The sequence below is a fragment of the Podarcis vaucheri genome (genome assembly GCF_965113315.1).
Source record: "Podarcis vaucheri genome assembly, chromosome: 5".
In the NCBI taxonomy this organism is placed as follows: Eukaryota; Metazoa; Chordata; class Lepidosauria; order Squamata; family Lacertidae; genus Podarcis; species Podarcis vaucheri.
Window position 1 is genome coordinate 62,787,187 of NC_138763.1, and position 18,791 is coordinate 62,805,977.

The 18,791-nt window shown below is 41.0% G+C and overlaps 1 protein-coding gene across 18 annotated transcripts in view; it reads left to right on the forward strand.

Annotated features, from left to right (window-relative positions):
• The window catches only part of JAKMIP3 (Janus kinase and microtubule interacting protein 3), a 105,039-nt gene that overhangs the window by 56,504 nt on the left and 29,744 nt on the right, over nucleotides 1–18,791 (forward strand). For 3 of the 18 annotated variants that reach the window (XM_082222851.1, XM_082222837.1, XM_082222854.1), the window contains exons 5-19: nucleotides 777–992; nucleotides 2,718–2,837; nucleotides 5,260–5,406; nucleotides 5,953–6,084; nucleotides 6,514–6,549; nucleotides 8,444–8,503; nucleotides 9,416–9,544; nucleotides 10,116–10,244; nucleotides 12,917–13,000; nucleotides 14,049–14,111; nucleotides 14,351–14,449; nucleotides 15,068–15,166; nucleotides 15,270–15,329; nucleotides 16,695–16,760; nucleotides 18,633–18,701. In XM_082222851.1, coding sequence (XP_082078977.1) covers nucleotides 777–992; nucleotides 2,718–2,837; nucleotides 5,260–5,406; nucleotides 5,953–6,084; nucleotides 6,514–6,549; nucleotides 8,444–8,503; nucleotides 9,416–9,544; nucleotides 10,116–10,244; nucleotides 12,917–13,000; nucleotides 14,049–14,111; nucleotides 14,351–14,449; nucleotides 15,068–15,166; nucleotides 15,270–15,329; nucleotides 16,695–16,760; nucleotides 18,633–18,701 — 1,509 coding nt within the window. The remainder of the gene's footprint in view (nucleotides 1–776; nucleotides 993–2,717; nucleotides 2,838–5,259; nucleotides 5,407–5,952; nucleotides 6,085–6,513; nucleotides 6,550–8,443; nucleotides 8,504–9,415; nucleotides 9,545–10,115; nucleotides 10,245–12,916; nucleotides 13,001–14,048; nucleotides 14,112–14,350; nucleotides 14,450–15,067; nucleotides 15,167–15,269; nucleotides 15,330–16,694; nucleotides 16,761–18,632; nucleotides 18,702–18,791) is intronic. The other 15 variants (XM_082222852.1, XM_082222848.1, XM_082222853.1 and 12 more) reach the window with 10 other exon arrangements.

The following is an 18,791-nucleotide window of genomic DNA, read 5'->3' on the forward strand; positions in this document are numbered from 1 at the left end:
TAGTTGCTTTTAATGTGTGTCATTGGGGTTCTGACCTTGCTTTTGAGTAAGCATGCATAGGATTGGCCACCAAGGGATTATCATTTAAATGCTGACATGAAGAGCAAAAAATGTCATAACATTTCTGTGGAGTTTTTCATTCCAAACCTAAGTTCACAAAAGTATTCTGTGTTGTTATTCTTTTGTGATTAAATTCTCAGTGTAACAATCATTGTGGGTCAGGAATGGAGCCTACTTCTTTACTAATCAAATGAGAAACATTTCATGCCTGAACTCCAAAATCCAGGTCCTTGAACTTTAATGCATGCACGAGGCACACTTTCAGTGCTGCACAGTTAACAATAATCCTGAATTCTGAATCTGATTCAAAGGCTACTAAAACTTTCTTGTTTGTAGGAAACCTGGTGTGAGGATTTCAGTGTAATGTGTAGACATGAAGAAATAGTCAAACCAGTTCTCTCTTCTTTTTTGAAATTGTCTTTCTTTCTTTTGCTGAAAGAATTCCAAAGAGGTTTACTATAAGGGATAATAAGTGAGATGATTATTATCTTTGCTGCCAAAATACTCTATTTTTTGGGGTGCTTCCCCCCCTTTCCAAAACCAGTGCTTCTTTTCAACGTTAAAGGGCGTGAAATCTGCAGGATTGAATTTTATGCATTTTTACCTCTGGGTATCATCTAAAATGCTCCGCTAGCAGGGATGCTGCCAGTTACTATGGCAACGCCAGAATTGTACCGTGCATGCCCGTATGTGATTGTATTTTGTTCTCCTTGTAGATGGAGGAGATCAAATTTAAAGACAGAGCAGTCTACGTGCTGGAAAGAGAGTTAGGGGTTCAAGCCGGGCATGCTCAGAGACTTCAGCTCCAAAAGGAGGCTTTAGATGAACAACTTTCCCAGCTCAGAGAGGCTGACCGGCATCTGAGCAGCCCCAAGCGGGAACTTCCTCATGCAAGTGGTGCAGGAGAGACTTCAGATCATTCAGGAAGTCCTGTAAGCACTTTCTAGTGGTTTTGCCTGAAACAAACAAATATGCCAAAATCTTGATGAGTGAGTGCACATTCTGGCAACAAATTCTTTTCCCCTCTGGGGTGGTGGCGAGGAATCTGCAGCCCTCCAGATGTTGTTGGATTCCAACTCCTAGCCGCCCCGGCCAGCATGCCCAATGGTCGGGGATGCTGGGTGCTGTGAGTTCAGCAGCCTCGGGAAGGACACCGGTTCCCCACTCCTGCTCTAGGGAGAGAGAGCCAGCAGGATTTCAAACCTTGTTTTGACATGTGACAGCATGGTTTTTTGTTTGTTTTAATTTGCCAGCAGGTTAAAAGAATTAAAACAACAACAACAACAACACACAGCTTACCTTGACATTTTGCCTTAGTTTGACAGCTTGAAATGCTTTGTCCGAGACTTACAATGCAAATGCATAACTAAACGGATTAATGGGTGTGTGCTAATTTTGAGGGCTACTTACCAGCATTGTCGCCAACAACCACAAAACTGAATTGACTAGCAGGGGGGAAACAGAAGTAAGCTGCCCGTTTGTAGAGATCATTCTTAGGCTTCATTACAAACATCACTGAGGTTGCTCATCATCACAAAGCTCTTAACTTTAGCCGATGATCTGAGATACCAACAAACATGCTTTTTGCTGTTTCTTTCATGCTGTTTGCAGTCTCTTCTTCCATTATATCTAAACCCATTAAATTTTTATGCTGGCTTCTTATGTAACTTTGCCACTTCTCCAGCTTTTGTATTAATTTGCTAATAACAGAGATCCCCCCCCCCGTGACATTTGTTGAACTTCTTTTCATTGTTGATCCTCATCAAGATTTCTTTTGTAGTGCTGCTTAATTTGAAATGTATATATATATATATATATATATATATATATATATATATATATGCACATGAGCACAAAATCTTTTCTGTCCTTTGTTCCAAGCCTCTCCTGCACCTGTTGAATGAAGAATCCTAGCACTGTTGAGTGTCATTCAGGCCAAATATAACCACTGGTTTGCTTGAATCAAAGCTCTTTACATACGTGGTTCCAAATGAATCAAAATAAATCAAGAACAAATGAAGAGGATATGTTAATATAATGAGATAATTATTTCGCTCTTTTTTAAAAAAAGCAATGACGCCTACTCTTATATCTGTATTCATTCTCTATTTGGGTTAAACATTTCCACGTGTGCATTGATTTTAAAACACAATCCTCTGATTTTTTAAGTGACCCATTTAGATGCTCAGTTAGATTCACCGCTCCATGGGAAAGGAATTATGCAATGGTAGAATTGCACGTACCTGTTACATTTTATATTTCAGCATCTACGGTATATGCCTCACATTACCATAAATAAGTTCTAGGTGGCTCAGCTGTTTTAAGGCACTCAATTCAACAGTGGCAAATACAGGAAACATTGTCATAATTCCCAATGTTTTCTTTCACAATTCCCAGTATGATGTGTGTGACCTGTTATCTACATATGCATCCCTTTTTCTTTTTCTTTTGCATTTGCTTCCTCTCTTACATACATCCTTTCTTCAATATCTGTTGGTCTCATCTTTCAGTATTAAGGCATAGGTTACACTATTGATTATATATAATTAGTCAGGAATGGATGGATTCAACAAGGGAAGAAGATGGGGTCTGTAAAGAGCTCTAAAATATATATATTTCCTCTATGAACAGTTATTTGCAGTTGTTTTTTGTTTTAGGAACAGCAGTTGGATGAGAGGGACGCCCGGCGCTTCCAACTTAAAATAGCTGAATTAAGTGCAATCATCAGGAAACTGGAAGATCGGAATGCATTACTGTCAGAGGAACGAAATGAGCTTGTAAGAAATCACTTTTATTTTCCATAAAATAACTTCTGACTGGATTATGTAGGGCAGATCCACTTCATCTATATGCCTCTTGTACTCAGCACTACAAGATCCTGGGTCTGGGTTTGGTGTTTTAGGGGTGGCAGAGGGGTGGCACTCTTTTTAATAAAATGAGGCCGGTCAGATTTTATGCTGGATTCAACCCTGCTCCTACCATCCAACTTCTTTACACCTAGGTCGGTTAAGTTTCTGTTTCACTCAAGAGACTTGACTATTGTTTGCGAGAACATTGATAGCAAGAGGTTGAAGCAACTTAAGAAATAGGATATACGTTCAGATATAGAGAATATAATATATGGACATAACTTGGAAAATAAATGTTGATGACTTTATAGTCATCAATGAGTTCATCGATTTACTCAACTCATTTCAGAAAGCAACCATTCAGTCCCCTTCAGCTATAGAAAGAGGCAAGAATCTGACACATATCTTAGCAAAAATTGCCTTTCTCCAAAGAAGATGTTTTTCTAACGGGAAACATCATAATTGCATATGGGATTAGGAACTTATCTACAGTATGCCACAAGCTGAAGTTTGAATGAATAATATACATTGAGGCTAACCAAAAGAAAGCTCAGAACACTTTTGATAGATGGCTAGAACAAGCTCGTTTTCTAAGGCAGTTTCAAAGTCGCTGAAGGTCCATTGGTAACCTCTCTCTTTTTGCCACAGGAAGGAATTTTCGCTCTTTCTTGAAATGGCCACAAAGAAGCATTCTTTTCTTTCCTCTCAGTTTCTTTAGCCTTTATAAGCATTTAGAGCACTGACCTTTTCAATAAAAAAAATTAGGCATCAGTCAAAGATAAAGCACTTAGATTACAATGTGTGGAACTTGGGGCCTACCAGATGTTGTCAGGATTCAAGCTCCCATCATTCCCAGCCAGCACAGCCAATGGGCTAGGGTGACGGAAGTTGTAGTCCAACAAGATCTGGAGAGTCCCCCATCCCTGCCATACATTTCAGTGTAATTGGAAGTGAAAAGTGGAACATATGAAGTTCCCATGCATCAGGTCAGACTGTTTGTCCATCTAGTCCAGGTACCCCTAAACTTGGCCCTCCAGATGTTTTGGGACTACAATTCCCATCATCCCTGACCACTGGCCCTGTTAGCTAGGGATGATGGGAGTTGTAGTCCCAAAACATCTGGAGGGCTGAGGTTGGGAATGCCTGAATTCTAGTCTATTATTGTCTACTCTTGCTGAAAGTGCTTCTTCATGGACTCAGACCAAGACCCATCCCATCACCTGCTCCTTGATCCTTGCCAGTGACTGAATGTGGAATTTCTGAATGCAAAAAAAGTGCTCTACCACTGAGCTATGGCCCTCACTTTGCTGTAGGCTCAAGTTCTCAGTATAATTCTGATGAAGTCCACAGAGTTAAACTTCTGGAATTTTCCCCTCCTGCTTTTAGTTCTTCAGAGTGCTACCCCATCTCTATGCATTCCTATTTAAAGGCTAGTTAATGACATTTACTGTGGCAAAGCCTATATTTCACTGAGCTGCTGCAATAAAGCATGATGGCATGTTGGAAAAATCCATATAGATGAAATTTATAGAGGACATTAGAGTAGCAGTTCTGCAATATAATCTGGGGCCGCAACTGGGGCTTGCATATTTGATGAGGCAGTTGTGAGCACTAGAAGCACAGCCACTTGGCTTCTTTTCCATTTCCTTAATAGTATCCCAGGCTCACAAGTATATAATCTCCATCATATGTTTCATTCATAAAACAATGCAGGCATATCTTCAAATGGGATGGTATTGGTTGCCATTCCACATGGCTTTCCCTTAAGAGCAAAAGCTGAGGACATGTGTCATTCTTTCTCAAAGTATACTGTGAAAGAGCCCTGCTCCCTGCTCTTCAAGTCAGGAGACATAAGAAATATCTATATTATTTTTAAACATATTGGTATTTGTGCAAAACTTCTTTGTTTTAGATTTTGCCAGTGCCCTTTTGGCACTTTGACTTTCCACACAATATTAAACTTTGCTTCCATCAATAGACAGTACCACAAACCATTACCTGAATCTGAGCCACTTCCTTCCATATATGGAATTCTAATAGGATCAAATTGGACTTCTACGCCTAAGACTTTTCAGGTTCACATGTGAGGCCACTTCCTAACTGAAGCCAAACAGGTGTGAATGTGGTCGGTGCCTGGATAGATGACCACCTTGGTGCCATGCAAGCTACCTTAGGTTCTGTGATAGAAGAAAGTAAATGTAAGAAAACCAATATTTGTTCCAATCTTTCCGATTTGAATTTTTGAATAAGTGGAGCATTCCACCCAATGTGTACCATATTTCTTTTATATTTATACCATCAACATTGTGCAGATTTCTGACACCTGTATAATTTCCCCCCTACTTTTCAGTTGAAGCGTCTGAGAGAAGCTGAGAGCCAGTATAAACCACTGCTAGACAAAAATAAACGCCTAAGTAGGAAAAATGAGGATTTGTCTCATGCCTTACGTCGTATGGAAAATAAGCTAAAATTTGTCACACAAGAAAATTTAGAAATGGTGAGATATTTACATCATGTATTCTCCCAGGAATCCCATGTTTTACAGTATTTAATTTTATTATATTAGCATTTTCTTGTACTTATTGTATTCTGTTTTACACATTTCATTGAACCCACCTTGGGATTGCAATATGATGGACAGCTTATAAATGAGGTATATAAAATGAAAAAAAAAATGCACACAACTTCATGCATATATGCAAAATGTCAAAGACTCACATCATTTTGCATATTCACCCACTGTTATATTGAAAAATATAATAAATGCTGGGAAAGGATGTGATTATATCTTTTGACTTTCTCTATAGTTGGATAATAATTTTATTATGTTTACTGTTTCCAAATTATGTTTTTATTGTGATTTTAAAACACTCAAACAAATTGTTGTTGATCCAGTGGTATATATTACTATTTAAAAATAGGGTTGTTTTTTTTCTTGGAAAACTTGCATTGTGACAGTGTCTTGCATAATGAGGAAGGATTCGATGATGTTTGTTGAAAAGCCACTCTCATCAGTTGTTCGACGTTTGTTCTGTTTCTTTAGAGACAAAGGGTGAGAACAATAAGGAGACCAAGCTCTTTAAACGACCTTGATCAGAGTCAAGATGAAAGAGAAGTCGAATTTCTGAGGTTGCAAATCATAGAGCAGCAAAATATCATAGATGAACTTTCAAAGGTAAAGGAAGACTTCACTGCAATCCTTCTGTAATTGCCATGTGGCCTGGCACTGCGTGGACCTAGCTTCACTCTCTGGGGACAACCCCTGGGACTTCTGTGGGGAACCGAGAAGTCATCAGTTAGAAATATGAAAGGGGTGAGGGGTGAAACCTGTGACCTCTCAGATGTCTCTGGGCAGAGACAGGCCCAAGGTCACCCAGTGAGTTTCATGGCCGGGTGAGGAATTGAGCCTTGGTCTCCCAGGGGTTGACCCTCTAGTCTAACCAGTACCTCATAATGACGCTTGAATAATAAGCATACACTTATTATTATGTAATATATAGAGCTGGTTGCACAAGTTAAAAAAAAAAGTATTGTGATATTTTGCTAAAGAAAATGAGGCAAGTGTCCTTTCATATAACAAGTTTTCCTAATTCTTTTAAACTAGACACTAGAAACTGCTGGCTACGTGAAGAGCGTAATAGTAAGTAGCATATGGGTTTCATTTTGCTTTTCATGTGTGCTTATGTGAACTCTCCATTGAATTGTACAGTGAGGTTGTTATGTTTAATGGCTTCATACGTTAATATAAAAGAGATTCTGGTTAGTGTGTGTGTGTGTGTGTGTGTGTGTGTGTGTGTGTACACAGGCGGTGACCATTTCGCACATGGGTTTTGTTCCTGGACCCCACACATATCCACTGGGTGCATATAAGTACACCCCACCCCATTCTGCCCCATTCCACCTGCCCTTCCTTGCCCTCTTTTCTCCCTGCCCCCATTCCTCCCCCATTCTGGAGATCAGGCATCAATTGGATGCACCTAAAATGATCACCACTTGAGAATATATATATATATATATATATATATATATATATATATATATGCAGGTTTTGGTGTCTTCGGGTGTCTTCCCGTGTAAGAGTCGGGGTGTCTGGGCGACGTTTCGACGAGGTCTCACTCGTCATCTTCAGGCTGGTGCTTTCGGCTTCTTGTTACTGGAACAGAGCAGAATCTGGTGTTTGAGTTCCTATAAATACTGTTGAGGGGTGTGGTGTATAGCCTCCAACGTTCTGGGCAGAGAGGAAGTTCCTAGATTAGTGTGCCTATTCTTCTTTTGTTCCTTAATTACTTGAGGGATATCTTGAGTGATTTCATGAGTGATATTCTGAATACCACTGGGTGGGTCATTAAGTGTAGATTAGTTGCTAAAGCTTTCGTGTCTTGACCTCTTGAGCTTGTGAAGAGTTTTTCTGAGAAGATGGTTGTGCTGCATTTAGTTGTGCTCTGGCTTGGCTTCGTGTATAGGGGCGAGCTGTGATTTTGTGCCTTGTGCCAGCCAGATCTGTGTAGGGATTGCAGGGGGGTGCAGCATCCGGAGGTGCCACTATAGTTTGGCTACTGGATGGAGTTTGTAATATGTCTGTGGAGAGGGTCTGGGTTTGGGTCTGGTGTGGTTGATTGGTGACGGCGTTCTGTGTGCCTCTGGTTCTGGTGTCGGTTTTTGTGGGGAGGGCTAATTTCCAGATGTCTGGCAGGCGGGATCTGGCTGGCACAAGGCACAAAATCACAGCTCGCCCCTATACACGAAGCCAAGCCAGAGCACAACTAAATGCAGCACAGCCATCTTCTCAGAAAAACTCTTCACAAGCTCAAGAGGTCAAGACACGAAAGCTTTAGCAACTAATCTACACTTAATGACCCACCCAGTGGTATTCAGAATATCACTCATGAAATCACTCAAGATATCCCTCAAGTAATTAAGGAACAAAAGAAGAATAGGCACACTAATCTAGGAACTTCCTCTCTGCCCAGAACGTTGGAGGCTATACACCACACCCCTCAACAGTATTTATAGGAACTCAAACACCAGATTCTGCTCTGTTCCAGTAACAAGAAGCCGAAAGCACCAGCCTGAAGATGACGAGTGAGACCTCGTCGAAACGTCGCCCAGACACCCCGACTCTTACACGGGAAGACACCCGAAGACACCAAAACCTGCATTCCTGTACCCGTGAAAATCTACGAAAGCAAATATATATATATATATATATATATATATATATTCAGGGACTAGTTTTAGTGCAAGGTTATTTCATCACAGATACCAGCCAAAGAATTTTGTCCTCAGATCAGGTGCTTGAAAGTGAAGCTGTGCTTCTTAAAGTTTGCAAATCATATTTTTATTATTATCACTGTCCTTTGATTTGTATTCTGATTTGCCTCACAGATTACCTGTGCAATTTAAATGCCCTGTTCTATTCCAATTTCACACTTTCCATAAATATAACAGTATAAGAGACTGAAAAGTTCTTAGATGAATTGTACTCCATCCTAGTTTGTGGATCGCTAACACATGCATTTTGCTTCTGCTTGCAGGAGCGGGATAAGCTTCTAAGGTATAGGAAACAAAGGAAGAAATTCGCAAAATTTCCCAAGGTAAGAGACTAAGTGGGAAACCGTGTATTATTTCAGTACATATATAATGATATTTAAAGAGCCTTTATGGAGTAAGCCAACTGTGACCATCGGCTATTATAATCCCTTTTAGCTCACTGTCTATTCAGACCTCTTCTTTTAGCTGTTCTGCCTATTGGGCTCCCTTTCTTGTCATCCCTCTGCTTCCTTCCCGTTGCCTTTTTCAAATAGGCTCATTTCCCTCACAGCCACTTAGGACAAAGGACTGACCTATCCCCTCTCTGCAGTTAGAATGCCCATAGCTGATAGGACATTGCCAGCCCCCCCCCATACAGATCAAAGATTAAGATTATTCCAATGAGTTATGGTGGTGTATTTAATTTATGTAAGGTTCTTACAGCCTTTGTTGATGATCAAGAAATGGAATTAAATATGGGGTTGTATCCAGTGAAATTTTCCTGTTAGTGCAAGGACTTTCAGCTGCACTACAATGCTTTCTCTCCCTCTTCAATTCCTGCTTGTGCCCCAGGGCCCCCCTAAATCTGTTATGGGGGTTTCGCCAACTCTCCAGAGCAGGTGGAGGGGTGCAGGCAGAGGAGAGGAGAGGGAGAGGACTTCCCATCATGCAGGAGGACATCCTTACACTAACGAGATGCCTTCATTGGATACAGCCCATAGATGCTACTTGATGGGTAATAAGTGTTTACTGTGATACACCATTCTCCTGGAGGAGCTTCTCATAAATCACTATATATCAAGAAAATGAAAAAGAGATGATATTTGCTCATATTATTCTAACAGGAAGTCTTCACATCAGAATTCATATAGGAAAGTAGTCTAGTTATCTTGCATTGTAAGATCTGCTTGATTTAATATGGAAAGATATGTTTGTATTGTTCAGTGGCCTGCACTTACACATTGTCATTTGGTCAGAAGCCAGTGGTGGAGACATTTTTCGGGTATGATGAAGAAGCTTCCCTTGAGTCTGATGGCTCTTCTATCTCATATCAAACTGACCGAACAGATCAAACACCCTGCACACCAGATGATGACTTGGAAGAGGTAATTGTCACACATTGTCCAGTGGTTTGGGTACTACTACTACTAGCTTGTATCCAACTATATTATACTCAGAGAATAGACCAAGTGATGTTGATGAACCTAAGTTAATCACTAATAATATGTTTCTCAAAACTGTAGCTTATTACTACTAATAGAGGTCCTCTTTATCCTGGGGGGAAATCTGGAACGAGAACGGAATCTTTTATTCCCTTATATTTGGTGAAAGGGTTGATTTGCATCAGATGTACTGGACGCTAGCTCAAAAATGGTTATTCCATAATCAGTTCGTTAGTCTTTTAAGATGCTACAGGACCCTTTCTTCTGGTTATGTTTCCTTGGTTTGTTCACATGGATTTGATAGTAGCATAGCTATTGCACAAACTCAAATGGTTAAGCCCATAAGAAACGTAGAATAGTTCTGGGTAAATCTTGTCAAAATGTTCTATCCTAGAGGAGAGTTTACTGTCCATAAAGGCTGTTTATGAATTCCATTGGTTTTCTTTCTCAGGAGAATTATATGCATAGTTCAATCTGGCATTTCCTTTTTATTATTATTGTGGTTGCGCTTTAGGGCATGGCCAAAGAAGAAACAGAACTGAGATTCCGGCAGCTGACGATGGAATACCAGGCCTTACAGAGGGCATATGCTCTGCTGCAAGAGCAGGTTGGAGGAACGCTGGATGCAGAACGAGAAGTTAAGGTCTAAATGGCTTATATTACATGAAAATAAAGGCTTGTAACTATATAATATTTCCTGCTAGTCTAACCCTTATAACAGAGGTACTCGATCCTTTCTGGGTGAGAAATAATGGATATCCTATAGTTCAGAGGTGGAGAAATGCATCCCTCCACACACTTGTTGGACTTGAACTGCCATCAGCCCTACAGGTTTCCCATCCCTGCTTTAGGTTAAGACCATTTATGATCGCTTACCTGAGCAAAGACTCTGAAAAAAGTATAGATGACATGTATATTTTAATGTTATCTTATCACTGTGGAGACCACTGCAGAGCAGTTCCTTTCACTCCAGTAATGTCCAAAGTCATATGGGAGGTGTCCATGGTGCTGTTCCTCTCTGCATATCAGCATTCCATCAATTTCTGAAGAATAATAATGATAATTTATGAGAAGGTTATGGGAAGGAATTAAGTTGCCAACTCGCCCTACAAGACTTCAGACTATTACTGGAGCAGCACAGGGAGGAAATACCCTACAGCAGCAACCATATCACTAATGTAGGAACCTTAGCTTCATAAAGTATTGTTTGTGGTAGGTTATTATTATTCACTAGGTATCCATAAACTGTCCAGAACAGGGCAGGGGAACCTGTAGTGGACCCCAACTCCCACGAGTCCCAGTCAGTATAGCCAGTGTTCAGGGATGATGGGAGTTGCAGTCCAACCACCCTGATCTAGAATTACAATCCATCAAGACCAGCCATGACTATAGTCATGTTCAGATGCTCTTTTTCTGGATTAAATCAACATGTGAGCAGGGAGAGAAGGGATGAATGTGCTTGTGTTGCCCCTATGCATATCTGTGTAGAAATAAGCCCCACTGAATGCAACGATCCACTACTTTCAGTGGGACTTAAACCTTATACAGGTGTTCCTCTTCTGAGTTGAGCCTATATGTGAGAAGGGAGAGCAGGGCTGAGTTCAATAGGCCCAGCCTCTTGCACCCTCCATGAACAGGATGGTGACAATCTACAGTGTGGACCCTGCTGCAGTTGGGTAGGTTCCCCTCATGATGTAGAACACCAAATGCAGTGGGACTTGCCTAATTCATTGTGCTGTTAAGTTGCATTTCTTTCCATGAGAGTGAGTCCTGATTAACTTGAGATAAATTGGCACCTTAAAAAACTTAAGGCAGACCCTGTTTTCAGGTTTGTGGTCTTAACTAGCATAGTAGGAACATGTGGGAACTACAAGGGAGAAGTGCCCATATTAATGGGGACAACCATCCAAACTAAAAGTAGAAGCCATATAGTGACAAGGTGAAATGATGTCTAGGTAGAAAGCTAAAGTGCAGAAAGTTGAGAAACAGCTTAAAATGAGTTTCAGTGTGCTCCTCATTTTCATTCTTCCACTTTACCCCACTCACTTCTTTTAGTTATCAATGATAAATTATTTTGGGAGAGGTTTTCCTGGGCAGAAAGTTGTTTAATGTGACTCCCATCTGCTGTGAATTCATAATGTGCCTATAAAACCATCTCAAATACAAAACTCAACTTTATGGTCTCTCAAATCAGTCACATTGTCCACTCTTGTGCTGAAGGAATAGATTGCTGAGAAACCACATCTAGTGCATTTTTATTTCCATGGTTCTCGTCAGCTTAAAAAAAATGATATATGAAAAAAACATTGCTGTTGAATGCCATTACTATGGAAATCTGTTAGCAATATCCTTGAATATAAAATGTTCACAACCATTTACTAAGATTACGTATTCACAGGTTTACACTTGTAAAAGAGATGCATTTCCTTACAAGAGTCTGAATATTTAAATTGTGTTTTGCCTTCTTTGAGCGCACCTTGCAAGTAACAATACATTATATCACAGATGGGAAACTTGTGATCCTCCAGATGTTGGTAGACTCCAGCTGCCATCATCCTAGACCATTGGCTGACACTGATGGGAGTTGGAGTCCAACAGCACCTGGAAAGTCAAAGGGTTTTGCATCTCTGTCTTATACATATGTCTACAGCAATATACCTTCTCACCTATTACTATAAAATTGGGGGGTGGGGTTGCTCCCTCCTATCCTAGCCCAGACTTCTTTTTATTGAGAACCAGTTGCATCCCGGGAGGCATAGAACACAACATAGACAGGTGATTGAAATACACTGTTTGAAAATCAGCTTGAAAGTTGTAATATGATTTAGTCTGGGGGGAAATTGACCATGGATATCCAATACTTCATGCTCAACACAAGACCACTTCTTAAATCAGTATCCCCACCTCAAAAGTATGTTTTTATTTAAAGTCCATTGTTGGGCAAGACCTTTAGAACAAACCAAAAAGTTGGAAAAAATGTGGCAAGTTTTCCAGTTCACCAGAACGTTTTCAGGCAAGATGGTACACACAGCATGAGATACTGAGACAAGGGAAATTAGAAAGAAATACACCCCTAAAGTACCCAGATTAGGCTGGTTATTGCAGCCCTGAGGTCAGCTTGTAGACTCAGTTCCAAGATGGAAATTACTGGCTTTCATAATGTGTGAACCAACTACCTGCAAATTGTCTGAGTTCATGGATCAGCATTTGGGTGTTATTGTGCAATCCTGGGTTATTTAGATGGGTAGAACTGCATTGTCCTTGACATGATAGCTATCAGAGAAAGTTTGACGTTTCTTCAATCCCATCCTACAGACTCGTGAGCAGCTTCAAGCAGAAATCCACAGATCCCAGGCTCAGATAGATGACCTAGAAAAGGCACTTGCGGAGCAAGGACAGGTAATAGATACATCATATCAAATGCATCATATCAGTCCGGTATTCAGTACATGTTTAGCTATGTGCAAATACATCCACCCTCATGTATTCCTTGGCCTGCAGCCTTCTTCATTCAACGTTTTCCATTTAAGAGTTTGAGAAAAATGTTCTTGTAATCAGTCCTGACAGATTTTCTCAAGGCCTCCAAGCCACAGTCCAGGCACCTTCTAGGTCCTTTCTTGGGCTGATTTACTGGAATAAGCTTAACTCCAAGATTTACTTCTACAAGTCTGGCTTTGATTGGGTTATATATTTTGAGGGCAGCTCAATATTTAATCTCTTGCACCTAGGTTTGAGGTCCTAATCTACCAGACTCTCCACAATTCTCTGGTTTTGGCAGGTTTATTACTTAACTGTGGTAGTATACATTGCAGGGGCTTTCCCTATCCTTCATTCTGGCTTTTTGGCACTTCTGATCCTCTCCCTATGTGTTGAGCATATAATTAATCTAAGGGAGGGCTCCAAAAACAAGAATGATAAAGCACTCCAGAAATAGTTGGTTTCACTTCTACACTTCTCAAGAGAGGCAGCCTACATGCTATTTAAATTGTGTCTTGACTCAACACAGTCAGGAAGCCAGTGTCCTGCTCACACTTCTCTCCTGGGAAATCATATGCCTTCTATTGATTTCTGCCCGTGGCTGTGTTCACATGTAAGCATGTATACATGAATGTGCTGGCTCCTGGGGAGAGCACTGAATCCACTTTGCTCCTCTTCAGCCCTTTCAGCTTAGCGCAGCAGCTAAGCCAAGGTTCTCAACTCCAAGATTTGTTTTTGGCTTCAGTTCCTGGTTAAGGAGGAAATAATTTAGTTGTGTTAAGATGACATGGTAAACTAAACTTTGGCTCAGTTGTTGCACCATGCTGAGCTAAGAGGCCCAAGGACAAAGCAAAGCAGCTGTGAGCTCCTCCTCTCCTATCTTGATAACCATTGGATGAACCAAGCCAGTGTTAGGAATTGAATGTTGCCAGTGTTTTTTCAGTAATATTAATGTGTTTTCCCCCACAAGGATATGAAGTGGATTGAAGAAAAGCAAGCATTATACCGAAGAAATCAAGAGCTTGTAGAAAAGGTACATTTTTGGACACTTCTATTCAGAGAATAAAAATGCAATACTTACATGCAAAAGTGTAATCAAAGATTAATAATAAAGAACATTCGCATCATATGTGAACTAAAAGGGAGTTTAATGGACTAGGTGTGCATTAGTTTTCATTACAACAAGAAAAGATGGTATTTTCTCATGAAGTACGTAATAGATCTGTCGTTATGTATGTAATATCATAAAGTGTAATCCCTTTGCTTTTCCAGATAAAACAGATGGAGGTAGAAGAGGCTCGGTTAAAGCATGATGTTCAGGATGCTAAAGATCAAAACGAACTCTTGGAATTTAGGATATTAGAACTGGAAGTGAGTATGAGCCACAGAGGCTTTCCAGTTTGCTTTGTCGTAATGAGAGGTGGGTGTGCATAGCTGTAAACTGAGCAATCGGCAACAAACAGCGGTGTAACTACAGTGAGTTCTTTCATGAAGCAAGAGTGACTGGTCTATGCTGCATGTCAGCGGCAATCACACTTTTAACAACTTGGTGGCAAATATTACAGAACATCTGCCTTTGTGCCGAGTCAGATGGCATCACAGTGATAATGGAGATAATGTACAAGGAACTAATGCATGCCAAACATCACTTCCATCATGCTCTCCCTTTGTGGGTCCTGCACCACCCTTTGCTACATCTGCAGATGTAATAGTAGTGACTTTCTGTAATGCAGCACCATCAATGATATTGCTCAACATGCAGGCTGAACACCCCCTGGTTGTGACATGATGCTACTGCAATGATCCTTTTAATCAAAAACCAGGCTGTGTGCACAATATACATTAACGTAGCATTTCCCACCCACCCCAAATAATTATAGGAACAACAGTTTTCTAAGGGTGCTGAGAATTGTAGCTTTGTGAGAGTTCGTGAAAGCTCATTCTTAATTAAGCTGATGAGAAAGCAACACAGTTTGGGTTTGATTACAGGAGCGAGAGAGAAGATCTCCAGCTATCAATTTCCATCACATTCCTTTTACTGAAGGGAAAAGCCCCCTCCAGGTCTACTGTGAGGCAGAAGGAGTAACAGTAAGTCATTCTTATTTTATTTTTTCTGTGTTACTGCTTCATCTCAACAAAGCATTGTGCATTTTTCTGATATTCTGTGCCTTGTGTACCTCTCTCTTGTTAGGATATACTAGTAGCAGAGTTGATGAAAAAATTGGACATTTTAGGGGATAACGCCGTAAGTGTATGTTCATTTAATAAATTGTGCATGTTCCTACTACTATGTTTTGTCCTTTTGTCCAGATAGCATTAAATAACCTCAAGCATCTTTTAATTAGCATCCATTTTTAAAAAATGCTTTTCTTACATTTTGTTTGGGACAAGTCAATACAGGCCAATATTTGCATGCCCTTTGCTATTATATGCCAGTAAGGTCCTTTATGGTTTTTTCCACACCACCTTAATGTTGGCTATTTAATTTTATGCTTACTTTTCTTAAAAAAAGCAAAATCAATTCATGAGTGGGCACGCTCTTTCTATTTCCCCCTAATGCTTTCCCGGTCTTTGTTTTTTTGCTTCTTTTGCCAAGTATTTTAATAATTTTGAGAATTTCGCTCTGTCAAAGAGAATAGATTCAAGATAGAGCCTAAGGTGAACTAAATTTAAATCATTTCTTTAAAAAATGGTACAAAATTTTGCTACATAAATTCTTATTTCCTGGGTCAAACTCTTTAGTTTACTACTGACCCCGTGTAAGTTACAAGTGAATTCTGCTGGACTGCTTGTTGGTTTATTTGATGATGCACACAAAGATGGAGCCTGGCTGATTTCATCACTCCCATTGAAATCAGTGGGATTTAAGTGTGCTGGCATTTGCATCTTTGTCATTTTGCTGTCTATTTCAGGAGTTGCTGACGCCACGGGGAAGGGCCACTCCACCTACAGCAGCATTGCTGCTACTTACTGGGGGCGGGGGCAAGGCAGTGGAAGCTTGGGGCTGTGTGGGCACACCAGTGCAAATGCTGGACTGGCTCCACCAGCCCAACTGCATGCCGCCAACTCTTCCGCTACTCTGCCCTGTCCTCGTGCCATCCCTGAAAGTGGGAGCAGTGGCACAACACCACCCACTACTGCTGGCTTCTTCTGTATCATGCTTGTAGATCTGAGTTGCAGTTTTCTTCTGTATGCTTACGATTTCTCTAAAGGAGCTGTGTAGAAGACTTTGGCTATATGTAGAACCTCCCTGTGTGCAAAAAAGAGGTGCTCTTTGGGAAGCAGGGCTAGGTCATGTGAGGCATGGAGCTGCTGTATCTCAATAAGTCTTTTTCCTTTTGCTCCCTAATATCTAGGTTAGAGAGGAGGGACCTGTGCCCCTCCAGGTGTCATGGGACACAACTCCCATTTCATCCCTGAGCCTTGTCCTTCCTGGCTGGGGCTGGTAGGAATTGAGTCTGGCAATAGGTTCCTCCTTCCTGATCTAGGAAAACACAGGGTGCGATGTGATGCCACTATGCCGAGAGCTGCTCTGCTCTCCTGACATAATTTGGCTATGGCAAAAAGATGAAAAGGCCTGTGCTCTGATGACAATTCTGTTTTGTTCTTGCTGCAGAACCTAACGAATGATGAGCAAGTAGTTGTTATACAAGCGCGGACTGTTTTGACACTGGCTGAAAAGGTAATGAGCATGGTTCCCCCCCCCCCCCATTCTGAGAGATATTCAGTGAGTGTTTTCTCTGGTATAGCACAGTCATGATCAGTGGGAGTATAGTGGTAGGACTGGTATTTTTCCACTCCTCATCCACCCAGCATTCAAAGCTGTTTCTAAGATGAGGAATGCTTCCATACAGGTGTTTATTGTGAAAATGGTACTTTTCACACATGCAGGTTTTTTGCAGCACCCACAATGTTATTGGCCTAAAAATGCTAGCTTTGTTCATCCCCCCTCCCCAAATTAATTCAGATTTACCCTTTCTGGGGAAAATCAAATAAGTAAAAAAACAAAAACAAACAACAGCAGCCCTGGTACCAATGCCCAATATGCAGTATGTCAACAATTCATTTGAAAATTAAGGAAGCACCCCTGGACTACACATTACTTAGTAGATGCATGCTGATTGAAATGGCCCCCGTGCATTTCTATTCCCCATGCCACCACCAGAACATGTAGAATAGTGCATCAGAAGGCAATTTCTTCCCTCAAGGTGAAGCATTTATATACTAGCACTACAACGTGTAGCACATATATTGGGACACTCTTGTTCTCGAAGAAGAGCTACAGAGAATCATAGATATGTAGAGTTGGAAGGGATCTTGAGGGTCCAACCCCTGGCAATCCAGAAATCTTGCCCACAGCTGTCCCTGGGTGGGCCCAAATTACCAACCTTCTGGTTCACAGTCAGACGCAGATGGTGCTGAGATGATGCCCCTGGGGCGGCCATTGCAACTGGCACCTGCATGATTAAGGCAACAGTAAGCTAAAGAATAAGGGACGCAGGTGGCGCTGTGGGTTAAACCACAGAGCCTAGGGCTTGCTGATCAGAAGGTTGGTGGTTCAAATCCCTGCGACAAGGTGAGCTCCCGTTGCTCGGGCCCTGCTCCTTCCAACCTAGCAATTCAAAAGCACGTCAAAGTGCAAGTAGATAAATAGGTACCGCTCCTGTGGGAAGGTAAACAGCGTTCCTGTGCGCTGCTCTGGTTCGCCAGAAGTGGCTTTGTCATGCTGGCCACATGACCCGGAAGCTGTACGCTGGCTCCCTTGGCCAATAAAGCGAGATGAGTGCTGCAACCCCAGAGTCGTCCGAGACTGGACCTAATGGTCAGGGGTCACTTTACCTTTACCTTTTAAGCTAAAGAATACCTTATGAATTGGTAAACGTTGTAAAGGGTCATTTCCATTTGAATGCTATTCCTTAGAAATGTCTATGACAGTTGAATTTATACAAGTGGGACCTGTAATGAACGGGCACAGTGTGGAGTACTCCTGTGCATTGCGCCAGCTTTCAGGGCACTCAATTGCATTCACACACACACCTCCAATTTCTGTTCCCCTACCTTATACAGATATTCAGCACTCTTTGGCCATGAGCATGCTCAGTTCTTGTGAGTTGATTTCATGTTCTCCAAAGCATGCTGATAGCTCTCTTTTGTCCTTGGTAGCCCCATTTTGACTACATAGCTGTCATAACTCAGCACTTCATTTTGCTATGGGCAGCAGTCTTAAGTCAAGACAAGGGGTAGGGATCTTTTTTCAGAACAATGGCCACATGCTCACCCGGACAATCTGAGGTTCCACACTTCTGTTCAACAGCAAATGCAATACTCAGAATATCCTCATTGCATTCTTGGTAATCATTACCATACTCAAGGAACTAGTTGATCATTTTGTTGTCTTTTGTTTGTGGTTTATAAGCTAGCAATATACTGGAACATCTTTTGTGTCTAATTGATCAGTAATATGAGAGCAATAATAAAAGACAATTTCTGACAACTACTCATTTGTCAAATCTGCATATCTGACTTGGATTTTTTTCTCATCATGTCTATGTAGTGGCTGCAGCAGATAGAAGTAACAGAATCAGCTCTACAGCAGAAGATGATAGATCTAGAAAATGAAAAGGTAATACAAGAACTTATACAAAAAATTAAACATGAATCCCACATAGCACATAGAAAAATAGCCAGTATAACCGAAATCTCTTTCTATCTT